We start from the raw sequence: 19,582 nt of genomic DNA, 5'->3' as shown, positions 1-19,582 counted from the left end.
AATTAACATTGTACAGCACATATTACTTGGTGTAAAGATGCATGCTTAAAATTACATACAGTACATACTGTAACAGGTGTGGCTGCTGCTATGGCTGGCTTGCATGGGCTAGTGAGCAAGGTGAGCTCTATCTATCCAGTGCCTTGGGATCGAGGCCCGGAAATGGACAGTGTCATTTTGTAATTCAGTATTTTTTATTTTATTTTTTAAATCTACAATACAGTATTAAATAAAGAATTAAATCATTTGGTGTGTGAGTTCTGTGTTTTATAAGAATGTCTATCTGCTTTGGCTTGAAGACACATGCACAGCAGTTCAGAAAGACAGAGTAATTTAAGTTTAATATTCTTAAGGTCCACTCCCCAATTTAATACTTTGCTCCAAACTTGTCACCATCTTTCATTTCTATGTTATGCCACCCAGCTGCAATTTACTTTAAACAGCTACAGACATTGGGCCTGATTCAGAGCCGCTCGTAAGCGGCCGCTCGTTCGTTCCGAGCGATGTTAGCCCAACTGCGCATACGTACGGATCGTTATACGCATGCGCTAACCAGTCAGTGAGGCTGAAATTCATGTGCTCGCAAATTAGCGAATGCATGCTATTTTGAGTGACAGAAAGAGGCGTATGTGGGTGGTAACAGGGGAAGGTGCTTGAAAACGGGGAGTGGAGATCAGAACGCAGGCGTGCTTAAAGGTCAAAATGGGCGTTTTATGGGTGTGCATATTTAAAACAGCAGCGTCATTGACCACGTCACTGGGCTATTTTAGAGTCAGAACTGCTCGCAAAATTGTGGTAGCAAACACCAACCACAAGAATAGCGAGCAGTTCATGCCCTTGTCGATGTACTCGATTAATCTAATAAATAGCGGACATGACGTAGGATGCGAGCGGCCAGGGGGCGTATTTTTCCAAAAAACGAACGCAAGTTTTGCTCGCTCGTTCAGTCATAGAGGCGTGAACAGACCGCAAACAGCGAACGGTTCATTTGAATAGCCACCCCTTGTTTTAGAACGAACGACCACAAATAGCGAGTGGCTCTGAATGAGGGCCATTGTATTATACTAAAATACACATATGAGATATCCACCTACTGCACTCTACCTAACACATAGTGAGACAATAAATCATAAATATTCAATACATAAGTGAAAAATGAAAAACAAATGCCAGAAATCTAATAGTTCATCACAAATCTCATAGGAGGGTGGGGGCAGGGAAGCTGCATACAGTATAAAGGTGTCACACACTGCGATTTGCGCCATGGTCCTTGCAATTTTGGTGGTCTCCAGGGGTGCTTCTTAAAAATGATCACTTTGTGTCAAGACTAAACCACTATTTACATCGTATTTTATCCCATTAGGGAGCAAAGTCATTTTATAATCTATATTATTGCACCTTCAATATGGTATATTGTATTATATTGTTTTATTTATTTTGCATCTCAGAACACAAAAAAGCATAACAAATTATGTTTACTAGAGTTCATGTAAAGTACTGTGTGGAACTCACTGCATGCATCAGCACCCCCCACCTTCACTCTTTTCTATTCAATCCCACTGAACTCACTGACCCAGTGGATAGCCTCAATTATCAGTGTGTTTGAGAGAGAGAGACAACTAGGTGGCACTATAAGGCTCAGCATGATAAGCACATGACTTGAGGCAACAATAATGGTGTGTCATGTAGTGTACCTGGTGAATAGTGTCAATTAATAGTATCTTAAATATGCTACACATAGCACACCCAATGGATAGCATCTGCAAGGAAACACTTACTGTGATTGAACTTTTAGATTTTTGTTGTGCTCCTAAATAGAGACCCAGGTGGAACTATAAATCTCACCATGAAAAGCACATTACATGAGGCAGCGCTGTTGGTGTGACATTATACTAGCGATACGACATTAGACTAGCAGTGCAACGTGAATAGCATCAATGATGAGTATCTTAAATGTGTGACACCTAGTATACCCTGTGGATTGTGTCTATGATGTGTATGTGTATAGGGCTTGTAGGAGAAGTGAGGCATATGTAGTACAGTACGTTTTGAGAAGCAGATAAGCCAGACAGGACAGATTGGAATGGAGAGAGGCAGTAGTCATGTAGGACAGATACAGCAGGAGGAGATTTCAGTAGTATAATCTGGAGATGACCAGTGAGTGGATGAGGGTCTACAGTAGCAGTACAGTACAGGGTCTGAACCTGAAAATATTATTAGAGATGAAAATGGCAAGATTGCGCAAGGTACTGAATCCATGGTCTGAATGGGATGGAGGAGTCAAGGATAACTCCAAGACAGAGTACTTGAGGGTTACAGGATATACTGTAGTTGAGCTATCAATTGATAATGAAACTGTGGGAAGTGAGGTTATGTGGAAGGGTGAGGAGATGATCAGCTCAGTCCAAAGCTGGGTAGACACTGGGATGATGTTACAATTTTGGCAATTGGGAAAATTGTAATGTCACACAGTATCATGCATATTGTGCAGTGTGTATGCCTTTCAATTGGCTAATACAGGATACCTACAGAGGAGTTTCCAAATGCTTGATTTTAAATCCAGTGTTGCTAAGCCATGAAGATGGCTTAATCTGCTCTTAACCATTTGTAATATACAGTATACCACCACTGGATGTAATTGACAAGAATCTATCTATCTATACATCTTATATCATACTACTAAACATGTGGACTTTTTACCATATGATTTACCACATCTTTAATTTAATCCTGTATTGTAGATACAAAATGCCCAAGCTTTTCCAGGCCATGAACCTGAGACAATGGCTATGGAAAGTGCTCACCTTACTCACTCATCCATGCAAGCCAGCCATAACAGCTTTTACACATGTTGTGTGTCGAAGCTGGAATTTTGCGAATGGCCGCCTAAGCGCCATTTTCGATAAACTCACACTTTAGTACATGTGGCGATATTACTATTAGCATCATGCGATTGCATCTGTGACCATCACCACAAGTTACGGCGATTCATCAAAAGCCCATTTCATGACTTTACGTAGTTTGGGTGCTCTGGATAAAGTGAGTATATTATTATAATTCCCCTAAAGGATATATTTCAGAAATGGCTGTACAGTATGTCAAAATTGGATTGCATTAGCTAAACAGAGAAAATGGCCACGTGACAACTAGCCTGTGTAGACAAGCTTCATGCACATAACGTCTGCTCTCACTCCAGGTGGCCCTGCTCGAATACAGCAAGAGGGTCGTTTGTAGCACCTTACATTAGCAGGCTTCCTACAATAAAATACCTTCAAAGCCAAGAGTGTTATCTGAGGTTTGGGTCTTGTAGCTGTGCTAATTTGCATCCACACAGGCCCTGGGAGAACAAAGACCAGTATTTTGGAGCCTGAAAAGGGTGGGGGCTGCTGGGGCATGAGCAAGTCATGGAACTATAAGGCTCAGCATTCCACACTGCTAGGTGTTCACTTAGTTTAAGTGAGATTTAAGTGCACCATTTCTCATACACACATTAATACGCACAATTGTGCTGTTAACTAGTCGCATATTAGCGAATGCATAAGATCCTGTATGAAAACACTGTTTATTAGCTTCATGCGCACGCATCTGCCCCAAGTTAACTAGCGTCTTTACATCACACCCCGCATACTTACACATTATATATTCACATAAAAGGTTTAATAAGCTTTAAAGTATAAGATTTAAGTTTGTTCATTTAGCATAAATGCTGTGAAATAAAGATTATTTGGTAACTAAGGTTTTATACATGATAAGTAAGCTATGATTGGTATTGTACTGATGCATACTCTTTCAACAGTATTTCGGTACCATTGGTGTGGAGATCGCATCATGCATTCTCAACTTATGGACCGCAGAGACTTCAAGCAACAAAATGTACATTATATGAACAACTGTTAGAATGTTGCATGGGGCAGGAAACCAGAGACCCCCAGTTGTTAGAGGCTGGGTTGTGTCTATTTGAATCAACCTATTAAATGCCTTGTAACATATGCCCTCTCCTTTAGGACCAATGGTATTAGCAACAAACTTCTCTATTGTGTTGTTTATTTCTGGGGGGTATAAATATGTGTGCTCTGACCCTGGGTTCCTGGTCTGTGCTGAATACAGATTGACGAGGGGTTTCTTGCTGATGCCTAACATCTGGACCAGAGAGCGCTGCATATGTATAATTGTTCTTGGGTCTTTATAATCTCTTTGCGCTAAGATTATATGAGGATCATAGCGTGTAACTGCTGTACTTTTACTTGAATAATACTTTGTGCTTTGGAACCACAGATTCTAGGTCTGGAGTCTTTATTTACTATATGACTGTGTACGCAAATTAGCGTCATCCTTAGAGGTTTATAGGTAGGATATTAGAAGGTATAGGCAGGGGTATATAGAGGTTCAAAGGCAGAATCCTTATGTGTATGTATGTCATGTTAAGTGTGCATCTTTACACCAAGTACCATGTACAATACAATGTCAATAGCAGTTTAGAGTCTAATGCAGCTGGGTGGTATAACATAGAGATGAAGGGATGTGGAAAGTGTGGAGGAATACATAAAGTTTAGCAGAGTACTTTAAGAGTATTTAACCTAAAATGATCTCTCTTTATGAAAAACTGCAAGTGTGTCTTTAGGCCAGATGTCTTTACACCATATACCAACAGTATATAGTATGGACGGGCCATAATGAGTATAATACAATGTCTATAGCACTTTAGAGAAAAATGCGATTTGGCAGGGAGCTTGCAGTCTCATCACACGTTGACTGACAGGAAGTGACCATATGGGGGTGGTGATGGGGGGTGGTCATTGAAACGCAGGCATGCCTGATGCATTTTAATGCCATTACAGGGGCATGCATAATTAAGCCCCTTTAATGGAAGACGCAGCCTGATTTCTAGTTAGTTACACACAGAAAGTTGGGCAATGTCTGCGGGTGGGTCTGGTCAAACACAATTGCGTGTGTGGGTTCCATGATTCTTGATATTACTAATGTTTTTGCAGTCTTAAGAAGTATTATGGATGTGTGTAAGGGGAAGTTAGTGGCATTATGTACTGGTGGGAGTTTGCTTATCATGCTTCGGTGGCATCACAATTGCATTCATTAGCATATTCTCACATCGGTCAGGTGCTTGAGAACTGAACTTTGTGATCCATGCTGAATCAGGCCCTAAGTTCCTCAGCGTATTTTAAGACTATTGAACTTGAATTGCTGTCTTTATGAAATGATACGCATGCATCTTTACACCAATGCAGATATGTATTCTTATAAAACACAGGACTTATGGACCAAATGATTTATTTAACCCTGTACTGTAGATTAAAAAAAAATGCCCTTGTTCTTTCTGGGCCTCGAACCCGAGGCATTGGCTATGGAAATTGCTCACCCAGTCACCCATGCAAGCGAGTCATAGCAGCAGTAATGCAGATATGTATTCTTATAAAACACAGGACTAACAGACCAAATAGTTTAATCCTTAATTACACTGTTGGATTTATGACAAAATGCAGTTCAATACTACTGTATAGTGTAACAAATGACAGGTTCCATCAGCCAATCAGCAGGAGATGCTACATAATCCTCTTTGACTAATAGACATGTGCAGTGCAGTTTAGAAAAAGCAACATCTGGTGGAGTTGTGACTTCCTGCAGCATGATGTGACTTAGAACACCAAGCATCGGTGTGACAGGGTCCGAAGAGCAGGGCATACTACATGGCATATGGAACAAAGATATAGCAGGACACATCTGTAGTTTAGGACAACGAAAACAGGGCTTTACATTTCTATTATCATGTAGGATGTGTTTCTTTTTTGCTGGTCCATTGTAGTGTGCTGGGGGAAATTGTTCTGTTTTTTTCTAGTCAGGATTATTACATGTAACTGGTCCTATTATAAATCTACTATTTTCTTCAAATTGTGACCCCTCTGTATTCCAAGGTAACTGGAGTGGTTAGTTTGAGAAAACTAGCACTCAGGGCCTGATTCAGAGCCACTTGCTCTGACAGAGTACTTGCTCTGAATCAGGGCAAGGTGGTAGGGTCTCATTCATCGCAAGCCCCAGAGAGCTTTCGGCTCTAACAGAGCCGGAAGCTCTCCACTGACATCACTTGTGATGTCAGTGGGGCCGCCCCCAAACGGCAGGCATTCTCATGGGAATGCCTCCGTTTGGGCAGCCACCACCCCCGGCCCACTCACCAAAGGGGGCAAGCTGTCACTCAACATCGACAGCTCGCCCCCTTTTGGTGCGAGACCTGTAGCGATGGATTGCCCATTGCTAGCAGGGTCTCGCGCATGCACACGACGGAGCCGGCTCCATCTTGTGCATGCGCAGTGGGCCACCATCAACCCGGTTGCGAGCGCTCAGCACTTGCGACACGGGCCCTCAGTCTTTAAATACTTTTTGAGATTTGTTGAATAATGAATGTTCTATTTGTATGTAGGGGTCCATTTATAAATATTGTTCTGTTGGAAGAGGTAATTTATCATACAGCATTGCACTGTATTTTGTTAAAAAATATAAAAAAGTTTTACGGTGATTGATGCAGGCTCACCCCTCCTGTGAAACAAAATAAAAACCTTGTTATCTGTGAAGTGGAGATCCCAAGAAGATATGCTGTGCATAAATTATAGTGACCAGTGACCTCTCACTCACCCTAAAACTACAGCCCCAAAGAGATACAGCTGGCATATAATTTCTAGCTACAAAGAGATGATCCCCAGAGAGGGGGTGACTTTTTTCTCCATACTCAGCTACTTGAGCCCTACACTATGTGGAGTCTACACTGCAGATCAGCATCAAGGCTGTGCATTGTAAACAGCAGTGCTGCTGGAGACCTCATACATTCCGAGTAGCCAAGGGACAAACGAATTGAGGCAGTTGTTTAGCCATGACACAGCCATGCCAGGTACAATGCTAAAATTGGGGCAGTTATCCTCCCCTCCACCTTGCTCAGGAATCACAGTAAGTCCCACGGGGCACCGGGATCTGTTACAGGCAGTTGGATTTGGGGGAATGGCTGGTGGGGTTGACTGTGCCTTCCAGAGAGCCTGCCTGTACATTGACCTGTGCTTTTTGGTCATTGGGGGCTGCCCCAGTGCCCCCTCAAAACAGAGCTTTTGCCCTCTACTTTTACCCTTAACCCAACTTCACTTGTGGGGAACCTCTAATCTACCCTTCATCCACTTTCACCCTTGGGACTTCTGATTGGCCAGTGACATTGAAGGGGGTGGGGTGAACAACTAGTAGACAGCTGTTTTCAATGTTCTTCTCCCTTTTAGCAGCCTGCTTATGCCATACTGACATGGTGAATTATTTTGGAAAATGGACAGCAGACCAATAAATAAGAACATGATGTAGTGAACATGCATTATAGCACGTAAATGAGGTATGCAGACCATGGATGTTTGCTTGTTTCTGTGTGATTATCTGACCACACAAAGACACCATGTACAATTTGATCTTTCCAGTTTAGCCATCCATTTAACTTTATAAAATGGAAGATATCCCTGGATTATTATATTAAGGATATATTTTAGTATACAGTAAATTAGAAATTGTCTCTCAGTTTATATTAAATAAAGCCTTAAATATAACTTACTTGTTGTTTTGAGCAGTCAATGTCATTGTAGAAACTAATGTAGGAATGATTACCATAATAATAATTATAACAATCAGAGTCTATTGTATCATTGCTGATTAGTATCAGTGCAATAACACTGACAATTGTGCTGATGATGTTCAACATTAGGGAACCTCTCACCTGTGCAGATAAAAATGGAAAACAATCAATGGAAGACATACAGTACTCAATAATATCTCTCAACACTCCCACATTCTACAGGGGTTGACTCATTGGGACAAATGAAGTAGGGTGACAGATTCTGTAACTGCCAAGATTTTGTCAAGATCACATGGAAATCTAAAGTGGCAATTTTTAGAATGGGAAAACCAATCAGGTTTTGACTTGCTAAACATTGCTCATCCCAAATGTATTTTGGTTACAATGTTTCAACCATCCAATCAATTGCTAATAAGTTTTGATCCACGATTGGAAATGTGTCAAAGCTCCAAAGCTGTATCAAATCCAATAGGTCTAATTGTCACTGGCATCACTAGGGGAGTTCAGGGGGTGCGGGCCGCACTGGGTGACACCATCCGAAGGGATAACACCAAAATAGCAGACCTGCTTTACTATTTTGATGTCACCCCATGGTATGATGTCACCATGAAGCCAGGACATGGATTGAGGCAGAGGAGAGACTGTGTGCTGCCGCAGCAGCTGCAGGACAACTGGGGAAGCCCACTGTGTGCTGAGAACAGGAGGCGGTAATGCCCCCAAGATCAGCACATACAAGGGGGCATGATTTTGTGAGTTGCCACCACACAACCTTTCTGTAAAACCACACCCCCTTTCGAGAGCATGCATCTATGGCACACAAAAGAACTCTGTCCTGCCGCACCAGGTTTCACCCAGGTAAGTGTTGCCTATGCCAATAGTTGAGCAAAACATGTCAGCAATTGATTGGACAGTGGAAACATTGTGAATGAAATATGCTCAGGGAGCCTTTCACCACAGTTACCTGCTTGTTATCAGTCTACTGATGTCATTCAAGGTTCCATCTATAAACACGCTTTTTATTTTAGAACTAATAGCAGTATTGCAAAAGGCACACAGGAGGAGGGAGCATCAGGCAGAACTATGAAATACTTACTACTACTGTACTTTTGCCTATCACTATCAATTGGTATATTTAATGGGATGCAGTCAGGATACCGGTGGGCACTATCCCACCCACAGATATCCCGACACTGCATAGGACTAATGATAGGCATCAAAATCCCTATTCCTCTCATTAGCCCCACTGTAAAATCCCAACACCTGGAATACCAAATGAAGGTAAGCCAGGTGTTTTAGTGGGTAGCCATGGGGGGGAGGTTAAGTATAGGAAACCCCAGGGAGACGTAGGAATAGGCACCCCCCAATGGATAGGAAAGTATAAAGACTATATGGGTGCAAGGTGTGCAGTTACCCAGGGGCCCCTGTGCACCACACACCCTGCACCCATAATAGATATGCCCCTGATCCCGCCCCCAGACTGGAAGAAACAATCATAGTATGCGCTATTGACACATTCTGATATACTTCACATTGCATGCGCTAACTGCATGATACAGTAAAATAGCTGATATATTTTTAGAGGCTGATTCAGGGTCATGCACAGTATGTGGTTTGAAATAAATATGGATCTCTGCCATCCACTTTTGATAACTGTCAGGGCGGACTATCCTGGCTGTAATAGATCCATCTGAAATAATCCGGATCTCTGCACATTCACCTCTGAAAGGCCAGCAACACAGGATGCTTATTCTATATGTGAATGACCAGTTGCCTCCCAGTTACACTCACTAAGTTGCAAGTGAAGCAGCATGTGTTTGACTCTAAATCGCTCAACATTGCTCAAAATTGCTAATGTGGACTTGCATGCAACTCTAAGTCAGGCTCTTAGATATCATACTACTTATCTAATTTCTTATCTTGCTGATGCTGTAACATTCAATGCTTTATACTGTATGTGGATTACTTACATATAATGCACAAATACTATGGGTATAATTTAAAGTTCAAATCCCTTGGGGCCAATTATATCCTATAGAGGGTCGCGGAGTTAGAGTCTATAGATATAGATACCACTGATTATTTTTATAAACAATCATCAATTGGTAAATCATCTGCTGACTGTTTACTGGGGATGCTAGATGTCACCAGTTTATATACTAATATTAATCACACTGAAGGTATGCAGGCAGTGAGATAAATTATTGCCTCCAGTCCACATTATGAGGGTCCACAGATGGAATTTTTGTTGCTAATCTCATCTTACATAAAAAATAATTTTATTTGCTAATGCATTTCATTTACAACTGAAAGGGACTTCAATGGGTCTAAACATGGACCCCTCTTATGCAAACTTTTTTATCTATCACTTTGAAAAAAGCATATTACGTCCAGTCTATGTTTTTCGTGGACTGGAGGTGAAATGGCTCTTTAAAGTATTTATACAGGTTTTGAATCAATTACCTGGGTCTATTAGGTTAGCTGCACTTACAGTCCTGAAAATATTGAATAACTTGATGTTTATATTAAAATCTCTCAGGGACACTTTTTTGCTGAAATATTTAAGAAACTGAAAGATAGAAATACTTTATTAGCAGTGACAAGTTTCCATTCCCAACTCCTTAAAAGGAATCACCCCTTATCACAATTGGTCCAAGTTATTCAAATTACATCAGATGCTAATTGTCTACCACAGGCAAATGCAGAGAAGTCCAAGGTGCCATTCAAAAATATCTGGGACTTAAAAGAGAAGATCTACATGTTCCACTTAGTCAGAATGATGACATTATATGATTGGTATGTTCTAAGACTTTTTCCTCAGCAGTAATATCTTAAAACATTGGCAGATTGTCCAAATGGTCCCTATTTGAAAGAATTCTGTAAAAAAACTATAGTTTTGCTATAAAATGACTCAGAAGTTGAAGGGACAGATCTGATGCTCTGATATTAGTATGAAAGTTTTCCATAACAGCAATTGGCTACAAAATGGTGTGTTTAAATGAACAGGCTTTGTAAACTGCCAACACATGTTAACTGGAAGTACATTTAATCATCCTATAAATGGAACTGTGTACAGAGTTGAGACACAAGATTTGTTGTGAAACCAGAAACATCATTTGATTATCTGCTTGTGCAAGAAATTGTATGTGGGACCGATGATTAAGGAAAGAATATCTATGCACCAGTCCTCAATCAAAAAAGCAGCCATTAAATTGGAGTCCCATACACCACAAGTTATTGTGACATGTGGCCACATCTTTAAAGACTTATTTTTCATGCTGACTGACCTTGTGCCACCTTTACGAAGGGTCAGGGGAAAGGCATAAGCTGCTATTAAATGAGGAATTCATGTTTTCTCTTTTCTGGGCAATTAACAAATTATTACAAGTTGAGTCTCCCATATTCAAAATGCTTGGGACCAGGGGTATTTTGGATATCGGAATATTCCGTATTTTGGAATGTTTGTATACCATATTGAAATGTCTTAGGAGTAGGGCACAAATCTAAACCCAGAATGCATTTATGATTCATATACACCTTATACACACAGCCTGAAAGTAATTTTATACAATATTTTCAATAATTTTGTGGGTCAAACAAAGTTTGTGTACATACATGAAATTAATTTATGCTTCATATACACCCTATACACACAGCCTATAGGTCATTTTATACTTTATTTTAATAATGTTGTGCCTTAAACAAAGTTTGTGTACATTGAACCATCAAAAAGTAAAGTTTTCAGTCATGATGAAAATATTCCATATTTCTGAATATCTGGATATGGGAGACTCAACCTGTATATATTTCTGAGATCTTAGAAATCAGGTTGATTAAGTGTTAATGGACTCATATTGGTTTAAGTACTAGTGGAGGTTATTAGACTGTACTCAAATTACTAGATTCACCAGCTTTAGATGATGTGCAAGTTATTTAATATCTTTCACATATATTTCAGATTTTCTTTTAACATGGTGTTTTATTTAGTACTTTTGTGTGCATAGATTGGTAATTTAACTACAGTATGATTTGGATAATGTTGTATTTATAAACATGTATGCACTCAGTATTATGATGTTTATGATATTGTTTTCATGGTGAAATGCTATATGTTTTTTAATGTAATTTTTCAATTTTTTTTTCGAGTATATTATGTCATTTTTGGTATGTATAGGACTGTGATTTGGCCTTTAATATACTGTTGGTTATTTGATCACTTGTGCCATCTTTGGTAGCATAAATGGTTTGATGTGGTCGGGGGCTATTATGATAGCTGATAAACTCCTGCACTGTCAATGACTGCACATAACTCTAACTCTTGTGCTACATTCATCTGCTGGGGTTCCATAATGTCAGTTCCTGTAAATGTCAGTTCCTATAACAATGGTGGGGTGTAATGTAATGATACCTGATTAACTCCTGCACTGTCAAAACCTAAACAAAGTGCCATTAACCAATAACAACCCCCTTTCCCGGAACACACACTTGTTTGTAGGAACTCGACTGCTGCCTGGACTTCACACTTAAAGTAACAGTAGTGCAGGAAGCACAGGTATCAAAATATAGACATTGGAATGTGACACTCTAAGAACTCATATAGGGAACTACACCTAGATTCTCATGAGCTCTCCCATCTAGGAATAACCCCAAGCCCTTAATGCTTAGCTTATAAAAACTAGACAGAAGAAGTCTGTCTGAAGCTCATTGATGTAGTAACATAAATAGCACTCCCAATAAGTGATTACCTGAATACACTCCTGCAGTTAATGTTACTGTAAGCTAGTAACAAACAAGGTTTCAATGTAGCTACTTATAATAAACATCTAACAAAAGGGTATGCAATTATATATATATATATATATATATATATATATATTCTTAAACAATAGTAATAATTCCAGAATGATAATTCATTAAACATGAGAGTAACTGCAAAACTCTGTAATTTCTTTGGATAAACAGCAAACTGCAGGATAAGACATTTCAAAACTCATGGACTATTCAGATTAGTATATTAGCAAGGTATACATCTGCTAGCACTAATATGTACAGGTTGAGTCTCCCATATCCAAATATTCTGAAATACAGAATATTCCGAAATACGGAATTATTTTGGCATGACTGAGATAATGAAACCTTTGATTTTTTTATGGTTTAATGTACACAAACTTTGTCTAAGGCACAAATTCTTAAAAATATTGTATAAAATTACCTTCAGGCTGTGTATATAATGTGTATATGAAACATCAATGAATTTCATTTCTGTACACAAACTTTGGTTGAGCCACAAAATAATTAAAATATTGGATAAAATTACCTGCAGGCTATGTGGATAAGGTGAATATAACACATAAATGCATTCTGTGTGTATATTTGGGTCCCATTCCCAAGATATTTCATTATGATATGCAAATATTCCAAAATACAGAATAATCGTGTTATCCGAAATACCCCTAGTCCCAAGCATTTTGTATATGGGAGACTCAACCTGTAATAGAATGTATCCAGGATACTTAGCAGATGAAGAAACCAGCAATCATTCCTATGCAGCTTGCAAACAGCTAGAACCAGGGACCAGGCAAGACATGGAATCCTGTGGGAGACTTAGCCAGAACAGAACAATCCACAAAGGCCCAAGAGCCAGCACCTGATTAATACTGCTGGCAAACCAATCTAAGTCATCCAGGCCAACTCCCTGGCTGACATCATCATAACAGGTGAAAAAGTCAGCAACCATTCCAATGATTCAGTCTAACTTGACCAGCAATTACTGATATAACATTTCCCCCACCCCTCAAGTAGGGATCAAGGGACCCCAATAACAGGGTTCATCAGAAAACTTTCTATGAAAGCTTCTTATCAAAGCATCAGTATGAAGATCTCTACCAGCCACCCAAGAATTTTCCTCATGTCCATACCCCTTCCAATGTAATAGGTAATACACCTGTCTCTGCATAATCTTAGAATCAAAGAACCCTTTCAACTACAAACTCCAGATGACCATCCACCTGTACTAGTGTTAGTTTTCTGGAAGGCCTAACTGGAATTGTTCATGATCTGAAGCAGGTTTAAGCAAAGTACTATGAAATGAGCAAGACATTTTCAAAGAAGGTGGTAACTTCACATGAATACATACAGAATTAATTTTACTGCAAATTCTAAATGGTCCAATATATCTAGGACTTAATTTATGAAAACAATTCTTTAATCTTAAATTCCAAATAGAGACCAAAACAATGTCTCCAACCCAAAAATTGCATGGCCTCCTATGTTTATTGACAGCTCTACAAGCACATTCCTTACCTCTGTCCAAGGCCACATGAGTAGTCCTCCAGATCTTTTTAAAATGTTCAGCCAAACCACAAATATCATTAGGTATCTCATCCTAGGGTTTGGTTAATGAAAACGCAATGGGATTAAGACCATAATTGCACAAAAATGCTGAAATCCCAGAAGAAAAATGAACTGTATTATTATACTCAAATTCTGCCCATGGTAACAAACCAGACCAATCCTTCTGCTGCTGACCCACATATAGTCTTAAGAACTGTTCCAAAATCTGGTTAATTCATTCTGTCTGTCCATTCATCTGGGGATGGTAGGCAGAAGAAAAACTCAACTCCACCCCCATCAACCGACAAAACGACCTCCAGTAACTAGCCACAAACTGTGACGCTCTATCAAACATGATATTACTGGGAATACCATGCAAATAAAATATATTGGATACAAACAGTTTTGACAAATTCCTGGCAGAAGGCAAGCCAACCAAATAAACAAAAAGTGCTTTTGTCAAAAATCTATCCACAACAACCAAGATAGCAGTAAATCCTATGGATACAGGTAAATCACTAATAAAATACATGGATAAATGATCCATGGTAACAGGGGAACTGTAATGGAGTGAGTGGACCTACAGGCTGAGCACTAGGGACTTTCACTTGACCACAATCTTGATGATGTAGTTGTAGCCCAAGGTTTGTGGTGGTTTAGAACTTCAGAGAAGTTCACTTCCGAGACAGGCAATTGTGCTGAGGGTATAAAAGCGATGGATTCAGCAGATGAACCAAGCAGTCATGGCCCAAGATGTGAGATGTCAGGCAAGGGAGAGATCTGGTGGTAATATTGCAGCCTTGAGGGCTGAGGATGCTTGACTTGATGGTTCCCTGATGGACATGTCACTGCCATGAGGGCAGGGGATGCTTGGCAACGGTGTGACCTGGTGGAAATTACACAGCCTTGCGGGCTGGAGGTGATTGGCAAGATGGTACCCTAGAGGACAGGTCACAGCCTTAAAGACTGGAGGTGCTTGGCAAGGTGGTGCCCTGGTGGACATGTTGCAGCCTTGAGGGCTGGGGGTGATTGGCAAGATGGTGCCCAGGAGGACATGTTACAGCCTTAAGGGTAGGAGGTGTTTAGCAAGGTGGTGCCCTGGAGGGCACATCACAGACTTAAGAGCTGGAGATGGATGTAAGACACAGAGCAGTGGAGGTAGCTGATGTTGAGTCCACTCAAACTCTGCTGTGAGATGAATGCCACCAGATGGTAGTGTGGCAACTGGGGAATGATGAATCCACAATCAGCAGAGGTACGTGGTGTAGGCTGAGACCCTCAGATTCTTTGGTGTGGACTGGGCCACTGGAATGAGATGCAGCACCGGGGAACTGGAGACACTCTACAGCAGAGATAGCAGTGATGTTATGCTGGAACCTCAGATTCTGCAGTGCAGACTGAGCCACCAAAATGTTATATGGCACAGGACTAATCAGACTCAGGATAGAAGAGGCTGGAAGCAACAATGCACAAAACCAACACAATGGAACCAGAAACACGTGTATGATGCTTTTACTGGCATCCGAGCAAAGCATCAGCAGGAAAAAAAACAGGAGGAGTATCCAATCTGGTCCTGGCAAAAATGATGTAAGGCCTAGTGGGAGGACTTTCATGTGGTGATAGTGCAGTATCCCTGTCTCCCAGCAACAGGCCAGGACCACCATTGTCCAAGAAGCCAGGGTGGCGGCATATGACAGTACCTCCCCCTTGATGAGGGGTTAAGGAAGCCCTAGATCCTGGTATATCTGGGATGCTCTGAAAACATTTTATTATCAAGGCAGGAGCATGTAAAGATCTCACATGAACCCAGGATCACTCTTCTGGTCCATACCCCTTCCAATGAACCAGGAACTGAAGACCCCCACGTATAAACCTGGAATCCAACATTTTTTTGACAATAGATTCTTGTTGCCCTCAGATGAGGACAGGTGAAGTTCTAACTGTCCTTCAGGAGCCGAACCTGGGAGAAGAAAACACCAGTTTGAGCAGGGAGCAATGAAATGTGTTATTGATCTTGAGGATGTTGGGCAACTTAAGACAAAAGTCCACTGGATTGATCCAGGAGATGATTTTAAAAAGCACAATGAATCTGGGACCCCTTTTGTGATCACTGGCGGATGATAATGTACTTGGAAGACAACCAGACCAGATCTCCCACCTTAAAGTTGCATGATCTCCAATGTTTATCTGCCCAAGTTTTGGATCAAGAAGATGCCTTGAGGAGACATTGGCAACCCTTCTTCCAAAAAGACAGAAATCTATAGACTGATGCAGAGGAAGGAGTAGCAGTTGAGACCGCCTCAAAAGAGTTAACTCTAGGGTGCAGCCCAGAGTTGAAAACGGAGGATGATGAGTGGAAAGAATTATTGAAGGCAAATTCCGCAATAGGAAGAAGGGAAACTCAGTCATTCTGATACTTTCAGACAAAATATCAGAGATACTTCTCCAAAGACTGGTACACCCTGTCTTTCTGTCCATTCGACTGTGGATGGTATCTGGAGAACAGGCTGATGTTGATGCCTAAGACAGAAAAAAAAATCTTCCAGACCCATTCCACAAACCGAGTCCCTAGAAGGAATAGAAAGAGGAAACAGAAGACCAGGAGGAACAGTGCGAGGAGATTTGTTTTGGGCACAAGTGTCACAGGCCAACACAATCTCACAAACATCTTGAACTAAGGATTGGCACCAAACTGAGTGAAATAGAAACTCATCTGTTTTAGAAATACCTGGACAACCAATCACTTTGGAAGAATGAAAATCCAACAGAACCACCTTAGAGAACCTCTCTGCACCCACACCTTCTTCGGAGGCATCCACCTCGACAATAAATGGGAGATCCAGATTAGGATGATGGAGAATTGGAGCAAAAGTGAAGGTGGACTTCAGAGTTGAAAGCTTGAAGAACTGTGCCTGGCCAGTTTGCAACATCAGCTCCTTTTTTAGTAAGCTCCACAATAGGGGCAATAAAGGATGAGAAGGACTTGATAAATCTCCTATAATAATAATGGGCAAGGCCAAGGAAGCATTGCACAGCTTTCAATTTGGTAGGCTGAACCCAGTCCAAGATGGCTTTGACTTTGCCTGGATTCATAGAGAACCCTTGAGATGAGATGATATATCCAAGGAAAGATACTTCTTGGATAGGAACCTCACACTTCTCTGGTTTAGCACATAAGTTGTTCTCTATGAGTTTTAATAGCACCTGCCACATGTGCTGACGGTGTTGTTCCAGAGAGTTAGAACAAATCAAGATATCATCAAGATAGACATCTGCAAATACTCAAAGCTATTCTCTCAACACATCATTGATGAATTCCTGGAAGACGGCTGGGGCATTAGACAGGCTGAACGGTATCACCAGCTATTCATAATGGCCGAAGTGAGTGTGGAAGGCAGTCTTCCATTCGTCACCCTTCCTAATACGGACAAAATGATACGCTTCTCTCAGATTGATCTAGGAGAAGGTGGAAGCTCCCCGAAGCTGGTCGAACAAGACAAAGATTAGAGGCAGTGGGTAGGAGTTCTTTACGGTAACATCACCTTAAAGAACCCCTACTCGCTGCCTCTAATCTCTGAAAGTCAATATACAGTCGGAGAGACCCATCTATTTTCTGCACAAAAAAAGCCTGCTCCAACTGGAGACTTAGATGGTCAAATGAAGCCCTTCTCTAAGGCATCCTGACTGTACTCCTGCATTGATTACAGGCAATGGTTGAGAACCGCACTCATACATTATAAGTGTAGATGGTGGGTGTGGTGTTGGTGGGGGGAAGGTGGTGGGAGAGGTGGCAGGTGGCAGAAGGGGTGGGGGGCAGTCTGGTAGGGTGTGCTCAGGGTGAGTGAGGGGTTGGGAATGGAAGTGGGTGGGTGCAGTGGAATGGGTGGTGTGGGGTAGAAGTGAGGGGTTATGGGGATAGTTGAGATGTGTATGGGTATCTGTGGTGTTGCTGCGAGGAGGTGAGTGGGGGAGGGGAGAGTGCTGCACCTGTAGTAGGGGTGCCTGGTCCGACTGAGAATGCAAACTGAAAGAAGGGTGGGTCAGGTGTACTCTCTGGATGTTTGGGAGAATGGGATTGTGTGTGTGTGTTATGCGGTGATTGCGTGGAGACTGAGAGATGGACAAGGAGGTGCAGGGCCAAAACCATTTATTGAGTAGGCACAGTGCTGCTCCAGAATGGTCCCAGGGGGTTTATGGGGTGTGTGGGGTGGTCACAAGGTGTGACTGGCTTGGGAGGGAAAGTCAGTGGACCCTTTTAGGAGGTTCCTTACCATGCTGGTCTTGACCAGCACGTCTTCCCTGCTGGACCTATGGTCTACAGTCTTGCGAGCAGTAGGATGGATAATGGAAGCCATGTCCTTGTAGGTTGCTGTGGCGGCATCCTGCACAATGAAGAATGCAAATTGACTTACCTACTGGTAGGTTGCCTTGTAGGTGGCTTGTCTTGCTCAGGGGCAATGCCTTACTTGTCCTGGCTTGGATGAGTGGTGCTGGCTCCATGGAGGCAATGCTAAGGTCTGTGTATTGCCTGCAGATTGGGATTCCCCTAAAAGCAGGTGATGGTGGGAAGAGTCTGTGGGTGGACACTGCCGGTGGCTTGTGGCCAGTGTCCCTTGGTGCAGATGTGCAGTTTGCCGGCCCAGATCTAGAGAGTCGCCGTGAGCTGGGCGGGGTGCCTGATCCATGTAGTCCGAGTGCTGGGAGATTACCGCGGTCCAGGACAGTATGCCGCTCACTTGCTAATGACTACCTGGACCGGCGGTGCTCCGGTGCAGCTTGTGCAGAGACGACAGTGGTGGTCATGCTCCATGCTGCATCTATGGGCATGCGTATGAGTGTGAGGGGGGTGACTCCAGTCACAGCATCAATGGAGGTGGCTGGAGTGGAGGGTGGAGAGGGGATTCAGGTGTGGTAAGGTCCTAATGCGTTTCGGCTCGTGGCCTTCTTCAGGGAGGTTACTGAGGTGTTGTGGTGGCTGGCATTGTAAACTGTGCTTCCTGGTCATAAAATTGGCCATGTGGTGTGGGCTGGCCAATGAGGGGCTCTGCTGTTGTGGTCATGTGATGTGGTGTGGGAGGTACATCTTGTGGGGAAGACAGAGGTGTGGGAATGACATGGAGGTGGCTAGCCAATCAGGAGGTGGGGATGCGTGGTGTAAACAATGGGGAGGAGGTGTATGTGGCTAGCCAATCAGGAGGTGGGGATGCATGGTGAAAACAGTGGTGATGGGGAGAGGTGGCTGGGATGGAGAAGCATGCTGGTGCTCAGGGGGGGAGATGGGGTGGTAGGGGGATGGGCTGGTAGAGGGGTTTGTGAGTATGGCAGTGTTGTGGTGGTTGAGGAATAACCACGTGTGTATGTAAAGGTGTGTGGGTGAAATGTGTGATGTGCGGGTAGACGTGGGTGGGTGTTGATGCTGAGGGAGAATGTGTCTGTGTGGATAGTGGGGGGGATGTGGCAAGGTTGGGTTGTGGTGTGGAATGGATATGTGTGTGGGTTGGGGGTGTGTTGAGATAAGGGGGTGAACAAGATGAACGGCGGTGTGAGGAGAATGGGTTTATGATGGGAGATTCCGTAGGAGGGGTAGAGAGTGATGGGCAGGATGCGGGGTGGCAGATAGGCTGGAGATAGCAGGGTAGTGGG

The 19,582-nt window shown here is 42.2% G+C and overlaps 1 protein-coding gene across 4 annotated transcripts in view; it reads right to left on the bottom strand.

Moving 5' to 3' along the window:
- Positions 1 to 19,582, bottom strand: part of LOC148522939 (membrane-spanning 4-domains subfamily A member 4A-like) — a 143,537-nt gene that overhangs the window by 19,573 nt on the left and 104,382 nt on the right. For all 4 annotated transcript variants that reach the window (XM_088473576.1, XM_088473574.1, XM_088473577.1 and 1 more), the window contains one exon: positions 7,589 to 7,750. In XM_088473576.1, the coding sequence (XP_088329702.1) occupies positions 7,589 to 7,750 (162 nt within the window). The remainder of the gene's footprint in view (positions 1 to 7,588; positions 7,751 to 19,582) is intronic.

This window comes from Taudactylus pleione, unplaced genomic scaffold (assembly GCF_031769625.1).
Source record: "Taudactylus pleione unplaced genomic scaffold, aTauple2 ptg000136l, whole genome shotgun sequence".
NCBI classification, from domain to species: Eukaryota; Metazoa; Chordata; class Amphibia; order Anura; family Myobatrachidae; genus Taudactylus; species Taudactylus pleione.
Note: the sequence above shows the minus strand (reverse complement) of the source record. Positions and strands in the feature narration are given on the sequence as shown.